General features: G+C 44.4%; 1 protein-coding gene across 1 annotated transcript in view; it reads right to left on the reverse strand.

Annotated features, from left to right (window-relative positions):
• Positions 1 to 16,465, reverse strand: part of NECAP2 (NECAP endocytosis associated 2) — a 1,246,850-nt gene that overhangs the window by 303,864 nt on the left and 926,521 nt on the right. Inside the window, exon 6 of the mRNA XM_044061830.1 lies at positions 14,591 to 14,753. Coding sequence (XP_043917765.1) covers positions 14,591 to 14,753 — 163 coding nt within the window. The remainder of the gene's footprint in view (positions 1 to 14,590; positions 14,754 to 16,465) is intronic.

Raw genomic sequence — 16,465 nt, forward strand, 5'->3', positions numbered from 1 at the left:
GAACCCCAACAAACTCGGGCTTCGAGCTCAATGGAGTCAGAGGAGGAACATCGATGGAAGAAGACGGAGCAGACACCTATTGAGGAGAGCTGGACAACATTTTGGCCAGTGCCTGCGACTTCAACAACCTACTGACCACTCTCTCCACATCGTGATCCGAGAGCCTAGAGGACCGAGAAGAGTGGGAGGATCTGTGACTGCGGTCACTCTGCAACAGGGGTGACCGAGGAGCCGAATGTATAGACTCTAGAGAAGGGGACCTCGGCCTCTTGTGGGTCCGCGACGGCTCCGAAGGTACTGGTGGAGCCGACGGGGAGGCAGTCTCCCCGGTTCCAGCTGGAACTGAAGTAGTAGGTAAGGCTTGGGCCAATGACAGCTCCAAGCTGGGAGCCGACGATTTGGTCGGTTTAGGAGATTTCACAGGCTGAGCCTTGGCTGGTGAATCCTGGGGCTTAAGAAGACCCCTCAAAATAAGCTTATTTTTGCGCTCCTGCAAACTCTTGGACTAAATGCATGGCATACGGAACAAGGGTCCTGCAGGTGCACTGCACCTAAGCAATAGACGCAAGAAGTGTGCCCATCTGTCAGAGACATTTCTGATAGCATGAGTCACACTTCTAGAATCCAGACACCCTGGATTCTTTAGACATATCCACAACTAGAAAGATACTACACTAAATTGTTTTGGCCAAAAGGCCGGATAGCAAAAATCTAAAACCAGACTCTAACCACAAAAAACAAAAACGCACAGAATACTATAGTTAAAGATTGTTTTTTTTTTTTTTTTTTTTTTTTTAACTAGGAAGCCTCTAACTTAAATGGCTACCTAACAAACAGAAAGAAAAAAAAGCTTAACCTAAACGCTACCTACAAAAGGGATAGAGGGAGGGGGAGAACTCTCTAACTTAAACGAGTTCTAAGGGAAAACTACTAATACACTAAAATACAACAACTAGTTAGTGACTATTATTTTAAACAATAGACAACCAGAAAAAACCCTAATCTGACAGAAAAAATATTTCAATAAAACTGAGCCTGTAACAACGAACCTCGCAGCTGAAGTGGCAAACGAGATCTGGGTAGCTAGCGCTAGGCATCATGGGATAAGGGGTAGCCTCGAGCCAGTAAACAACTCTCGAGCTATAGAAGATGGCCGAGTCGGAGCAGAGGATCGGCTCCGATCCCAACAAGCAAGAAACAAAGGCGAGATAGACAACTTAACATATTGTAGTTATTGGCCGTTTGGGCAATTTTTCCATCTGTCTCAACTTTCTGATTTAAAAGCCCGCATTTGCACTTATCTCTTTCCTGCAACTAGTCTAGTTCAGATACAGATTCTTAGTTTTACATTTGAATTTGCTTATTCATGCTCAGCACTTGTTCAGAACTTGTTGCAAGCACTAAATAAGCTACAAATTACTACAGCACTCACCCTTCCTCATTACTTAGAGGAAAACAGTTTTTGTACTTACTTTCCTCACTTACTTAGAGAAAAACAGCTTTTGTACTCATTTTCCTCCCTTGTCTATTCAGGCATGTCCAAGGGTCGGCTCCCAGTGTTCTCTCCTGTCTATCTGATGAATCTGTGCATCTTGGGGCAATGTAGCAATTGCCTCATGTACACAGACAACTCTCTCCTCTTAACACCCAAAACTACAACCTGTGAGAAACGCACTTATCTAGCCAAACTGGAGGTAAAGCTCTCTCCAACCAAGACTGAACTTGACAGTCAAGAGGAGAAGGTAAACACTTGCACCACGCCACACATCACATAGTCCCACTAAACCTACACCACCAAAATCCACACATAGTAGCAGAAAAACATTTGCAAAGGCTCTCAATAATAATCTGCTCAAGCAACAGAGACCTCCAAAGCAGAAAGGCAAGCAACCTCCACCCCCCCCCCAACACAACCCAAATGACACATATCCCACAGACTCAGTGTGCCACTCAACCACAGCCCATAAGGCAAAACAACGTACCCAACACACTAGTCAGAGGTGACTCTATAGTCAGGCAACTGATGTCCCACTCACTAGGCTAAACAAGAAGAAGGTTACTGTCAGCTGCCTGTCAGGTGCCAGGATCCATCACATAACCCACGCACTCAGGTCACTCCACAAGTACAAATATGACTATGTCATTTTCCATGTTGGTGTGAATAACCTGAGATGTACCTCCCTGGACTCCATGAAAAGAGACATGGAAGACCTCTCCGATTCTTGTAGCCCAGGCAGCCCTAGCCCTGAGTAGCATTCTGCAATCACCCAGAATGATACCGCAGTACAAGGACAAAATGATTGACTTCAACAACTGGCTAAGATTCTGGTGTCATTCTAAGGGGATCCAGTATCTGTCTGCCTGGGATGACATGGTCGACAGACCACGATGCTTTGCCAGAGATGGCCTGCACCTGTAACCCATGGGATTCCAGACACTGGCTAAGGCTCGTGCTCCCCTATAGTGCCTTTTTTAGGCAAAGTTCAAATGACAAATTCACCACCATAACAGGAACAGACAAGCAAAAATTGAGGGTACTGCTACTTAATGCTAGAAGTCTAAATCTCAAAATGCACTCCCTCGAGGCACTCCTTAAAATGGAGAACATCAGCATCTGTGCAGTGACTGAGACCTGGTTCAAGGCTCCAGACAGCACCCCTGCATTACCAGGCTATAACTCATACCACACTTTTCGACTATTTAACCTGGACCGGAACACCAAAGGCAGAGGTGTGTCCATATTCATTAAGGATAGCCACACCTCCAGGCTAGTTGCTCAGTATAATGCATCCGAGGTTATCCAAGTGCAACTAACTCTGGACAAAACTGTAATCCAAATTGTAGCTTGCTACAGATCCCACACCATGCCCCAAGATTCCCACTCCTCTTCTTGATATACTGGAAAATATTAGGGTTCAATCAAACGCCCTAATAATAGGCGATTTCAACTACCCCACTATTAACTGGGAAAACTATTCATGTACCAATTCCCTCGCTCAACGCTTTCTGGAATTCATAAATTCCAATGCCCTGGATCAACTTATCCACACCAGGGGCAACAATAGCCTAGACCTAGTCGTTACCAACATGAGTGACCGGTGTTCCACACCTGAAGTCAACTCCTCATTGGTCAGATCCGACCATAAGCTAATCACTCTAGACATCAACATCCCACCCCCATTAAGGAAACCATGGTAAAACATTTCTCCAAAGCCAACTTCATGCTTCTTAAGACAGAAGTGGTGAACTTCATGACACCCATGCAGATGGACAATGCATGGATCGTGCTATCCCAAACAGAACCAAGACGTTACCCTCCAAAAAAAGGAAGCCAATCTGGTGGTCCCCTGCCATAAACAAACTCTACAACAGAAGGAAGAAACTGTTGCAAAAGAGAGTAAAATCCCATGAGTGAAGGAGCTTCCTGGTTCCTGGTCAAACTCAGTAAGAAGCTGAGATCCCTTATAAGATCCTCCAAAGCTAGCTGCTAAAACAAAATTGCCACTGATTCTAGGGACAACCACAATGCATTCTAGAACTATGTCAACAATCTCAATGGCAACACCCAGATCTGCTCTGAGTTGCAGCACAACGGCACGAAAATTATAGAACCAACTGATATTGCCAACATCATGGCAGATAACTTCAGTGCTAGCTTTACCACCCTCTCATCCCCTAAAGGGCCCATATCTATACAGGAAGAATGCAGAGTCCCTGTAATCACAACTACACAGGTAAAAGCTGCACACACTAATGCCAAAAAAACAGCATCCATGGGACCGGACAACATCCCAGGCTCCGTTTTACACAAACTTCAGAACAAACTGGCTCCAACACCTAAGCATCATGTTCAATCATAGCCTCACGTCAGGCTTTGTGCCCACTGAATGGCGCACAGCAACAGTTATCCCACTCCACAAAGGGGGAGCCTCCACTGATACCGGGAACTATCGCCCTATTAGCCTGACGAGCCTGATCTGTAAGGCCATGGAACGTATCATCATGGAACTCAAACAAAGACATTGGTAACCTCTAAACTCTGGACCCCACCCAGTTCGGGTTTGTGAAAGGCAGATCATGCCTCCTGAACTTGATCAACTTCTTTGAGGCACTCACCAAAGCCACAGATGAGGGAAAGGTGGTTCACACAGCCTATCTTGATTTTGCCTAGGCTTTCAACACCATCCCCCATTCTGGAATTAAAGCTAAACTCACTAAACTAGGTATAAATCCCTACGTCACAAGATGGGTTGCCAACTGGCTCACTGACAGAACCCACACTGTAAAAGTTGCAGACTCCAAATCTGACTTCAAACCAGTGACAAGTGGAGTACAACAGGGTTCAGTCCTGGGACCTCTCCTGTTTGGTATCTACGTCTCAGAAGTACAGGCTAACAGAGGAGGTCTTTGGCTAACAAGTTCACAGATGACTGCAAACTAGCAGCCATAGTCGAGTCCCCAAATGATGTGGACATCATACAGAAGGGCTCATACAGAAGGGCCTCAATGAGACAGAATCCCGGTGTCAGAGCCATGGCCTCAAGCTCAATGTCAAAAAGTGCACTGTCATCCCCTTTAGTAAAAACTCTGTACCCATGAACTACTACATAGGTGATAGTCTACTTAACGCCAAATGTGTGATAAGAGACCTTGGCACCCAGGTGAACAGTAGTCTTTCCTTTGATAATCAAATCACCACAGTAGTCAGGAAATTCCACTATGTGATACACCTCATCACAAAAGGGCTCTCATCCAGGAAAAGAGAATAGAGTACAATGCCCCTTTTGGAATGTACCTCACAAGACATCTGCAGCAGTTGGAAAGGCCACAGAACTACCTCACAAAGAGGATTACTGGCCTCAAACAGATGCTCTACACTGACTGTCTCAAAAAAAACTCCAGCTTTACTCCGTACCATACCGCCTACTCCGAGGTGATCTCTGCCTAACATATACAGCTATGTCAAACCCAGAGCTGTTGGACATGCTACACCTACAGAAATCTCAATCCATCGGAGCTACATGCTCTAGGGACCTAAACCTTGTCACCACAATAAACAGGACATGCTGGAGGGATAGATTCCTGTCCCAGAGACTTCCCATACTCTGGAACAAGCTACCCATCTATGTCAAGCAAAGTTCCTCATTAACACTCAAGAAAAATATTGATGAGTGGATGGGAAATAGAAATACACCCCGGGATCACTTCTGTGGCTCTGCTCGACAGGGGCACAGGGAAATAACTTTCTTGGGTGGCGTAAGCCAGAGAACCTTGTAGGCTAGGCTTACTTATGCCCTTGCGCCGATAGCCTAGTACCTACCTATGAATATCTGCCTTCCCTAGGCTGAGCGCTCATGCTGAGAAGGCACTTAGATGAATGACTTCACTGCCAGACCCAGATAAACGTCTCACAGAGAGGTGATCATTTTTTCTTCTGTACTAAGAACCAGACTATTGCCCGCTAGTCTAGCAGTGGCTTGGTTTGTAGCTCTTTCCTCAACCTATCAGCAATCTCCACTGACCTCAGTTTGAGCAGGATTATGAGGACTACTTAATTCACTAACATCCAATTCTCCTGCACCACTGAGACCCAGGTGGGCACTCTCATCCTCCACTGAAGCACCCATTATGAGACCACGACAGATTTGGCAGCAAAAAGGGAATCCCTTAGCTCAGACAGATGGGAACAGACTACCACTCTAAAATATACTGACAAGGGTCTGACACTATGACATCATCTGTAAGAGTGCGGTGATACTGCATCTAGTACTATACCTCACAAACCAGTAGCACATTCTCATATAAAGGCACCCCAGTAGAAAATGAAAACAGTGTCTCCATGTTCCGGGGGGGGGGGGGGGTCTAGAGGGATAAAGCCCTGACTACAGTTTAGGTGACAGGAGTTTGACTCACGACACGGAGTTTAATAGCACAAATAGGAACAAAGGGCATATCCATGCTGGGGGGTATAGTGTGGTATTTCCCTCTTGGCTTGCATTGCGGCTCCCATGTCCAGGCTCGGCAAGACAGTTGAAGCTCATAATGCATTGGGGGCAGATATGGAGGAAATGGGAGGAACTGCCACACTGCTAACTGTATCCTCTGTTAACACTAGTGGGGGATCTCACATGTGCAGAAAGTGGGGACAGAGGTAGCCCATGTAATCATTTGAGTGCTGAAGTCACTGCTGGGGATGGGGTTTAGGTTCATAAATAAAAAGACTGCTCTTGACATAAGTGAGTATAATGCACCTTCATGTCTGATTAAATGATGGTCCATTATAAGCTTGATGGCTGACAGGCAGAGTGCCATAAATGAAAAATGGTGGCTACTATCACCCAAAGAAAATGTAGAAGGCTATGAGTATTCACACATCTGTTTTCCCACCTAGGCTGTCAAGACCATGACTTCCCCCAGCCTACTACTTGGACAGACAAGACTTGAACGTAAGTGGGTGCAGTTCCACCTCAATGAAAGCAATTCCCTGTAATGGAATTAGGGAACTGCCTGAAAACAATTCTCTGAAATGGGACCAGGTCTGATTTCTCATCATTTACAGTGGCTGCCAGAGACTGCAACAAGAGAAAAGTCCAAGACCCAGAGACTCTGCCAGGGAGTTATCTGCTAGAACTTCCAGGACATCTCTTTCCTGCAACACCTCTACCACTGATGGCAAAACTTTTATAAATATTCTGAAAGCAGACTACAAGCCAAAATGCAGCAATATGTACTAGAAATACTAATAACCAAGGAAAAGCAAGGGGACCTTCTACAGGCAGTCAAGTGTTGTCTCAAATGCTTAAGTATCAGCCGGCATTCAAAATGTCCACCGACAACACACAGACACCCAAGCAACAACATGGGATAGAGCTTGATGCATCAAATGCACCTTATGGAAATCTCAGAGATCCAGGATGGGGATAAGGGAATAAAAACACTCCTTCCTACTCTTGAGACTGTTCCACGAAGTCTACACAGACAACCTAATCCTGACTAGAGTTCTTGATAATGGAGCAGCCAAGGCTTGAGACAACTATAACCCATGTTCAAGACCCCCTCCTGGCTGGGGCAAACTAGTTCTAGCTCATAGTTAAGACTGCTAAACCTTGAGCAAAGGTTACCTACTGGAAGAGTTAGTGAGGGCTCAAGAAAAACAATACTGTCTGATAATCTGACTGTTATCTCCGTCTTTGAAGAAGCCATATCCTTTAGCAGGCTGAGCTAATCATGAAAAAGTGGAAGCAGCATCCTGGGAAGTACTGTATGCACATCTTACAGTAAACTAAGATTTTTCCCATTTTGCAGCTACTCACTGTTCTTTTGAGTATTTTCACCATCAAACAGAACCTATCCCCAGAAAAGGGATACTTATATAGACAAGACAAAACTCATCCGGAAAAGAGGAAAGCCCCAACATGGCAGCCAGTGCAGTCATACACCAGCAAATGCTACACCAGTTGCCTATACCAGCATATGTAAAGGTGCAGTAGTCAATGTGAAAACCAACTGCAGGGAACATAATAAGCATCTTTTTCAAAGACTCCTTCACCCTTGAATCAGGAGTTACGCCAACAGCTCCAGAGTATGCTCCAACAGAGATGAATGAAAATAGAGTAGGCGAGGCACACTGTTTTAAGTTCCTGAAGCACAAAGTGGCAGAATAAAATTCCATCCTGTCACGCCACTCCCCAGCTTTCGATTCCCTTGTTTGATGGGAGTGTTTCAAGGCGTCTGAATGTCAGGCCCCATTGCTGAGATCAAAAAGGAAAGGAGTATGCCTTAAGATGCATGACATTCCACATCTTCTGGCTTGTAGTATAAATTTGCATTTTATGGGACTGAAGACCAGTGTAAGCATTTTTTTTTATGCAACAAAACTAAATCATTCAGAAAATACAACAGAAAAGGTACAACTTAAAGCTCATAGTTTAGCATTTTTTTGATGGTAGAGGGAAAAGGAAATGCAAGTCAATCTAAGAAGGGGTGATCTTGGAGAATAAAATTAAACATGAGAAGACTCATTACTCATCTATCCGAAAGATAAGCATCCTTGTTCCCACTCTGATCTCCTTACCTGGGAAAATTCAGAGAAAAAGAAAAAAACTCTTGAGCATTATCCCCTCCTGAGGGAAAAGGCCAAACTCCTCCTGTATCAAAGTTACAAGCTGGGAGACAGATGGAGACTAAAGGACAGGACACGAATCTTTAGCACACAAGGACTTGCTTGGTAAATGCACGACAAGCACATCATGGGCCTGCACAAGGCCCTAGGCTGGCATCAAGTTATGTTCCTTGGCAGCATTCTCTTACTGGACTGATCATGTCATAATATGCAACAAAAACACAATGCAGCTCCAATGTGATAAGTATGGTGCAGGGCTCAGAAAGTATGGGATGACCTACTGGGGTCTGCTTAACTCTCCCGGTGAGCACTCAACTTTGGAAAGAGAAAGAGAAGCAGACTCCCTAGGCAAAAAAGAAACCTCAAACTATGCTAAGGAACATGAGAGTTTGCTCTACATAAGACAAAGTACAGTTTTGTACCTACCATAAATGTAGATGTCCGAACTGGATAGCATCTGCAGTCATAACAGCTGGGTTGTCCTGTCGTCAGGCAGCCCGTCAGTCGGCCGGATTCCAAAGTCCGGGTCCGGCTTCGGCTGATGTCGCTCTTCATCCGACGTCATCTCTGTTGGACTCCGGGTATAAAGGCATCAGCCGACGCCATTTTCCTCAGTGTTTCTTGCCCCAGATGCCAGAAGCCCTCCTGAAGGCTAAAAATTTTGGATAGATGCCAATGTTTCCAAAAGGATAGAGGTAACCACAAAAATAAGCATGTATGTACATATATACAAACAAATACACCATAAAAGACTCCCCCCCATCAGCTAGCTATTAGGAGGGTAAACACCCTAGGAGTACCTCAGAGGGGAAGGAGGGAGTGACTGCAGATGCTATCCAGTTCGGACATCTACATTTATGGTAGGTACAAAACTGTACTATGTCCTTCATGGATGCATCTGCAGTCATAACAGCTGGGTAGAATACCATAGCCAACTAGGGGAGGAGGATAAAAGTAGATTATGGTGTGTTTAGGATCCCTTGCAGTACAGCAGTGGCAAACCCTGCTCGGGATCTGGAATATAGAGGCAAATTATAATGCTTGGCAAATGTATGCACGGAGGTCCAAGTAGCCGCAATAATGTCTTTGGTAGCCACTCGTAAGAAGGCTGTGGTAGTGGCTGTTGCCCTTGTAGAATGAGGTCTTATGTTCTGTGGAATTGGTTTTCCATGGAAGGAGTAACAGAATCGTATGCAATTTCCTATCCATTTGGAGATTGTCTGTTTGGAAATAGCTTTTCCCTCTCTTCCTGTTGCATAGGCCACAAAAAGTTGGTCAGTCTTTCTGCTGCTTTTGGTTCTGTCCAAGTAGTAGCGTAGCTGTCTATGTACATCCAAGGTATGCAGTATTCTTTCCCCTCTGTTTTGTGGGTTGGGAAAGAAGGTAGGTAGGTGGATTGCCTGGTTTAAAGACACTCTGGATACCACCTTAGGCATAAATGTTGGATTAGTCCTCATGGATACTCTATCTTGGTGGAAGATTAGGAAGGGTTGCACTGCCATTAAGGCCTGTAGTTCTGAAACCCTCCTTGCTGAGGTAATTGCCAGTAGGAAAGCAGTTTTCCATGACAGGTGTTGTAAGTCTGCTGTTGCTGCTGGCTCGAAGGGTGATAGTGTCAACTTTTCTAGTATGAAGTTTAAGTCCCAAGCTGGTAATGGTGGTTTTCTTGGAGGTTTTACATTCTTGATTCCTCTGAGAAATTGTCTGAGCAGAGGGTGTGAAAAACAGGTGGATCAAAGCTGTATTCTGCTGAAATAGCTGATGCATGTATCTTGATGGAGGAGTAGGAGAGGCCTGAATGGAGAAGTTCGCCAGATACTCCAGGATGTTAGGCATATCTATGTTTGACACATCTTTTCCTCTTTCAGAACTCCAACTGACAAACCTTTTCCATTTTCCAGCGTAGTTCCTTCTTGTTGAAGGTCTGCGTGCTTCAAGAATAATGTCTTTAACTCTTTGGGAAAGTTCTTGATTAGCTGCTGCTATGTGATGTTCCATGCAGTGAGTTGTAAGGTTTTCAGGTTTGGATGTATGGTGCTGTAGTTGTTCTGAGTTAGCATCAAAGGCATCAGGGTCACATATTGTTCCGAGACAAGCTCCTTAGTAGTGGATACCAGTGTTGTCTTGGCCAGTTTGGTGCTATCAGGATTATCCTTGGATGTTCTTCCTTGATTTTTAGGAGTACTTTGTGTATCAAGGGTAGAGGTGGGAATGCATAAACTGTTAGGCCCTTCCAGCTGAAGGAGAGCGAATCCACTTTCCATGCTAGTGGATGAAATGTCCTTGTGCAGAATTTTTTGAGTTGGTGATTGTGAGGAGATGCAAATAGATCTATCTGAGGCATTCCCCACTTCTTTGTAATGATCTTGAAGATGTCCGGGTGCAGGTGCCATTCGTGAGCATCTGATGTGGTCCTGCTTAAAATGTCCGCTAGAGTATTTTCTTTTCCTGGTTCAAATCTTGCTTGCAGCTGGATGTTGTAGCTGAGTGCCAGGGTCCACAGTTCCAAAGTCATTCTGCATAGGGGGTATGAATGAGTGCCTCCCTGTTTGTTGATGTACCACATGACTGTGGTATTGTCTGTCCTTATCAACAGCTGGCCCTCTTTGAGAAATGGTCTGAACTTTTGGATAGCCAGTTTACAGCCAGCATTTCTTTTAGGTTGATGTGCAGGTGAAGTTGATCCTGAGTCCACAATCCTTGCACGCATTTGTCCAGCATGTGGGCCCCCATCCTAGGTCTGAAGCATCTGTTGTAATGCTCTGGCTTGCTTGACATCTGTGAAAGGGAAGGCCTGGGTTGGACCGGCATGCCTGGGCCCACCATAGGAACTCCTGTTTTAAGCATGGAATTAGTGGGATTTCTGTTTGAGGCTGTGCCTGTGTTGGGACCATAAATTCCGTAGGTACCACTGTAGTTTTCTCATATGTAGTCTGGCAAATGGAACCAAAATTATGCATGATGCCATGAAGCCCAAGGCCTGCAGAACTTTTCTTGCTGTTAATTTGTTCAGCTTTGTTAGTGACAAGAAGTAAAGAGGAGTTCTTTTGTTTTTCTGTAGTTAGGAATGCCATTTGTCTCACTGTGTCCAATTCCGCTCCCAAGAATGTCCTTGTTTGGGATGGTATCAGTCTTGACTTTTGTAGATTGACTGTGTATCCCAGTGCTTGTAGCAAGTAAATGACCCTTTGCAAATCTGTTGTCAACTTGCGTTTGTTGTCCCTTGTAGCAGGCAGTCGTCCAGGTATGGGTAAATATGAATTCCCTGTAGTCTGCAGTATGCGTTACTGATGCCAGGCATTTTGTGAATACTTGGAAGCAGTAGATAAGCCAAAAGGCAATGGTGGGAATTGATAGTGCTCTGATCCTGCGAGAAATCTGAGGTATCCTCTGCAGATTGGTAGGTATGCCTCCTTGAGATCTAGAGTTACCAGCCAACACTCCTTGCCCAGCATGGGAAGAAGTTGCTGTAGGGTCAGCATTTTGAATTTTGGGACAATGATGTATGTATTCAAGGTGGACAGGTCGAGAATTGGTCTCCAACTTTTTTCCTTTCTTGGAACTAGGAACAGTCTGGAGTAGAACCCCTTTCCTTGCTCTGCTGCAGGCACTTTTTCCACAGCTCTCATGTTTGCTAACTCCATTATCTGTTGTAAAGCTTCTGTTTTTTGATTTGGAGGTAGATTTGGCATTCCTCTTTTGACTGGTATAGTGTGGAAGTGGAATCGGTAACCTTGATGTATAATTTGCAGAATCCACTTGTCTTTTGTTATGTGGTGCCAGTTCTTTGCAAATAAAGTTAACCTTCCGCCTAGTGGAGCTGCTATTTGCTCCCTGGTAGGTGGTTTTAGGAGTAAGTCACTGTGGTTGTGTTGAAGTAGTGGCAGTGGCTGTGTCTGTGCCTCTGTTGTTACCTTGCCACAGTTATCCTATGAAGGCACTTCCTCTGGTTTGGTTTCTGCCTCTGGAACGTCTATTCCTGCCCCTTTGAAATCTTGTGGAGTCAGGAAAGGACCAATTCTTGGCAGGCCAGTTCCTGCTAAACCTTGGGGTTGAACCTGCAGGAAATCTTTAACAGTTTGAACTGATTTTGCCTTTTCTTCCATTTTCTTCATAACCTGCTGGGCAGGTGCACCAAACAAACTTGTCTTATCCATAGGAGCATCTAACAATTTAGCTTTAACATGATCTGGTAGAGCTTGCTCCTTTAGCCATGCATGCCTTCTTATCACTGTGCCAGTCATGGCTGATCTAAATGAAGCCTCCAGTGCATCATAGCCACATTTTAAGGAATGGTTACTAACCTGTTGTATGTTATTTACCATTTCTAATACATATTTCTTGTCAAGAGCTTCATCAGTGGTTAATTTTTAGTTAACTGATCAAGCATAAACTCTTGGTATTGTATCATGTGAAACTGGCAGTTTAAAGCTCTAGCTGAGAGAGTAGCTGAAGTGTATACTTTTTACCCCATCTGTCTAATGCCCTTGCTTCCCTTTCAGAAGGAGTAGGGTTTTAGCTATGGTAGCTGCAACTGCCTTGGGACCCTGGGATATAGTTTCTGGGTCTGCAAGGGGGCCTTGTAAAGGTGGTGTTGAGTGTCTGCCACCCTGTTAAATCTGTCTGCTTTGGCAGGGGCTCGGGGTAATGAGTCTGGAGCAGACATCATTAGCGTCATCTACCACAGAAAGAACAGGAGGTATAGCTAAGGGCCTGTGCTGTGGAAGGTGCAGAAAGGTTCTAAGTCTTTTGAATCTGAGAATTCTTGTTGCTGCCATTGGAACTGCTCTGCATGGCATGCAAGGTTTCCCCAAAGGAGAATTCTTCAAGCAGCTGGAATGGATTCTTCAGCATCAGAATCCTCAAAATTAGAGAAAGGGGCCTCTGGCTGGTCAGTAATGTCTGATTCATCTGCAGAATCATCAGAGGACACTGGCTCAGGGGCTCTGCCCTAGGTCTCTTATCGGCCCTGTCTGGGTGAGGTTGAGATGCTCTAATTAAAGAAATCAAATCTTCTGCCAAGGTGAGCATTTGAGAACTAGAAGAGGGCCTGGTTGAGGGTGGCTTAACAGGCACTGATTCTTGGCTGCTTTAGCCTGGCGAAGGCCTTAATGGACATGGCTGCTGGAGGCCTAGCAGCACCACGTGCTGGGGTAGAGACATCCAGGGAATGGTGTCTGATAAGTCAGTGGGTAAGTTTCAGAGGCCGATTCAAGAATTGTAGCAGGGGCCTCAAGTGCAGAGTTAGATTCGGCTGTACCTAGATCAGTTTTCTTTTCGCCGAACCCGAGACTCGGGCGGGTTTTGCTAAGCGTGGTTTCAGCGGTCTTTTCTTTTGGCAGAAAGTGTAGTCGGAGGTTCAGCGACATAATGTAAGCAAAGTCAGAACCGAAAAACTGTTCACGACCGACGGCCCCGAGCGCTCGGTCGGTTGAAGGAAGCACAGGCCGAACAGGCTGCTTGGGCTGGGCCTAAACAAGGCAGACAGTAAGAATGGAAATCTTTATGAGGTATTTGTTTCCCACAGGTTAAACAATTATTAACTTTTTCTGACATCGGCTGAGGCAAGAAAGTATTCGGTGAAAAAATCTCTGGATCCGACCGACCGGCACTTGCGAACAGCTTCTGCGCAAGAAAGACTGAGGAAAATGGCGGCTGCTGATGCCTTTATACCGAGTCCAACAGAGATGACGCCGGATGAAGAGCGACATCAGCGACCCGGACTTTGGAATCCGGCCGACTGACGGGCTGCCTGACGACAGGACAACCCAGCTGTTATGACTGCAGATGCATCCATGAAGGACATCCCACCAGTTTTTGGTTCAAATGGGGGAGGTGTGGTGTAAAAAACCTGGGACTTGTTCATGAAAGTGTTTGCCACCGGAAGGGATTTCCTATCATCTTCTGAGATGTAAGATGATCTCAGCTATGAGATCAATCCATCACTAGCTAAGGGAGTTCACAGCAAGTTAGGGGATGGAGGCCACCAAATGAGGTATTGGAAGTAGTTTGTTCTTGGCTGATCACAGTCCTACTGGCTTCTTTCTTTCACACTTCAAGAGACTGCATGCAACATCATTTTAATCAAGGTGCTGGCTCTCCTTCTTAACATTTACCTAAAAAGTGCTGCGTGATCCATCTTTTTCTCTCATGTAGTACACCAAGGAGGAAAAGAAAAGAAAAATCCTCGAACCATCCCTGATGGCTGTCTGATTGATGCCCTCTCCTGGTTAGCTCTCACCCTTGTTATGGGGAATGAATAGGCCGACTGGTGGGAGATGGACAGGGAGTAGGAGCAAAGAGAGGCAAAAAAAAATATTAAACATTTTCCAAAGCATCAGTATAAGATTATCAGGAATTCAGCAGTTAAAAAATCATATTTAAAATACATAAGATTCACTGAATACAATACTGATATTCTCTCGACATGAAAAACTTGTGTGGTCTTTAAGCAATACTAGAACATACTAGGAGCAGAAGCAGACATGGGCTGTGGAACTGCTTGGTCCTGTGACATTTGTGTATTGGTGAGTTTTCCACCTGAAGGAGGAGGAGGGAGGAGACTGATTCCTCCAGTGCTTGGTGGCCGTGGTTTTGCTGCTCCTGCTGCATTGTCCTTCTTCTTTATATTCTGCAGAATAAACAGAACAATCCATGTGAAGTACTGAACAGATGGAAAATTACATATATTTTGGCACAAAATGTATACTTACAGACAACAATTCATATCTGTATACTCCACTTAATCAAAAGTGAAAAACTTGGCAAATTACTTTACAGTTAGTGACACATCATTAAATGAACCACCACCCACCATTTTAAAGGGTAGCTTTGCCCTCAACACATTTCCTTTTCCCAAATCTTCTTCCCAACATGAAAAGCATGCTTCAGCTGACCTTCTGCCTTCCTCCCTCACAGAATTTCTATGGTATTTGGCTTACTCAGTGCACACCATGTGGGTCTGAAGGAAATCCTAACATACTTCACTTAGGAATTTGTCTCCCTGGCTCTTACATCATCCTACCATTCACTTCTTAACATTTCTGATTCAGGGGAAAACAAACCAGTGTTTGCAGCCATCTGTTCTCCCTCTGTACCAATATGGTTATAAACCTATTTTATTCTCTAGGGGATGAGTCTGACAGATGTTTTACTGTGTACTGTCATCATGTACAGTTGCCTTTTCTCACTCCCTCTTCTTGTGTTGTAAAGCTACTCAGCCTCTGAGAATTAGCAACTGTTGCTGTGAAGTCTCAGAATGAAGAAACTTCATACCAATGACAGAAACAGAATGAACAAACAATTACTGAATTCCCAGTTTTTCAGAAACTAATTTAAACACTGATTTGAAGCTGAAGAAGAAATGGCTTACTGCGGTATGTTTTAAAACATAAAGAATGCAAACTACTTAACATCATTACACAAATGTTTCCGATATTTTATTCTGAGATTCTCAACGTTAACAGTAATTTTGAGCAATACCATTACAAGGATATGTACAGAAAATATTGCACGATGGAAGAGGGCATAACTATTCTGAGGACACGGAGTACATTGAGGGGAAAAAAAAACACACTGGGAGGAAAATAAATCAGGGTACTACATCTGCCCTCTATCAGGCTGTTTTACAGTAGAAACAAATAATCTGAAGAAGCCAGGACTGTGCATGAAGCACTAGAGATCAACGCTCTTGTGATCACTAGTGTGTGACTGCCATATTTTGTCCTGGAAGACTGGTTTTACAGTGCACCACTGATTTCTCCTTTCCCTGAGAGGGTGTAACCTTGGAGTTGGTATACATAAGTAGCAGTGATGTGGGGGGGGGGGGGTGCAGTGGGGCATGTCCTCCTGTAAAACCACGTTTTGGGGATTTCTCATTAGATATTCACATTCCTATGCAGTCAGTCTTTTGTGACTGGAGTTCTTTTAGTAGATTACAAAACAGCCTTTCAGGCAGCTAAAATCAGAACTCTTTACGGAGATGCAGGGAGGTGAACAAATGTAATAAGACAAAATACTTTTTTTAGTTACACTGGTCCTTTAAAACTCTCTTTCCTCATGATTTCTAATTTTGCATGTTACAACCACTAGCAATAAATATTGCAAGTGGTATTTTCTGTTTGAACTTTTTTTTTCCAAACTGTTGTCACCACAGGGGGATAGGGTTTAGGGTGATAAATAAAAAGACTGCTCTTGACATAACTGAGAGCATAAATCACCTTCATGGCAGTTGTTTATCTGCCAGCATCTACAACAGCCAAAATATATATCTGAATGCAACTGAACTAGGGCCAAATTAAACACACGCATCTAACTGTACAGCTCATTTATTTTTAAATTGCT

This window comes from Protopterus annectens, chromosome 2.part0, assembly GCF_019279795.1.
Source record: "Protopterus annectens isolate FY-2018-M chromosome 2.part0, PAN1.0, whole genome shotgun sequence".
Taxonomy (NCBI): domain Eukaryota; kingdom Metazoa; phylum Chordata; order Ceratodontiformes; family Protopteridae; genus Protopterus; species Protopterus annectens.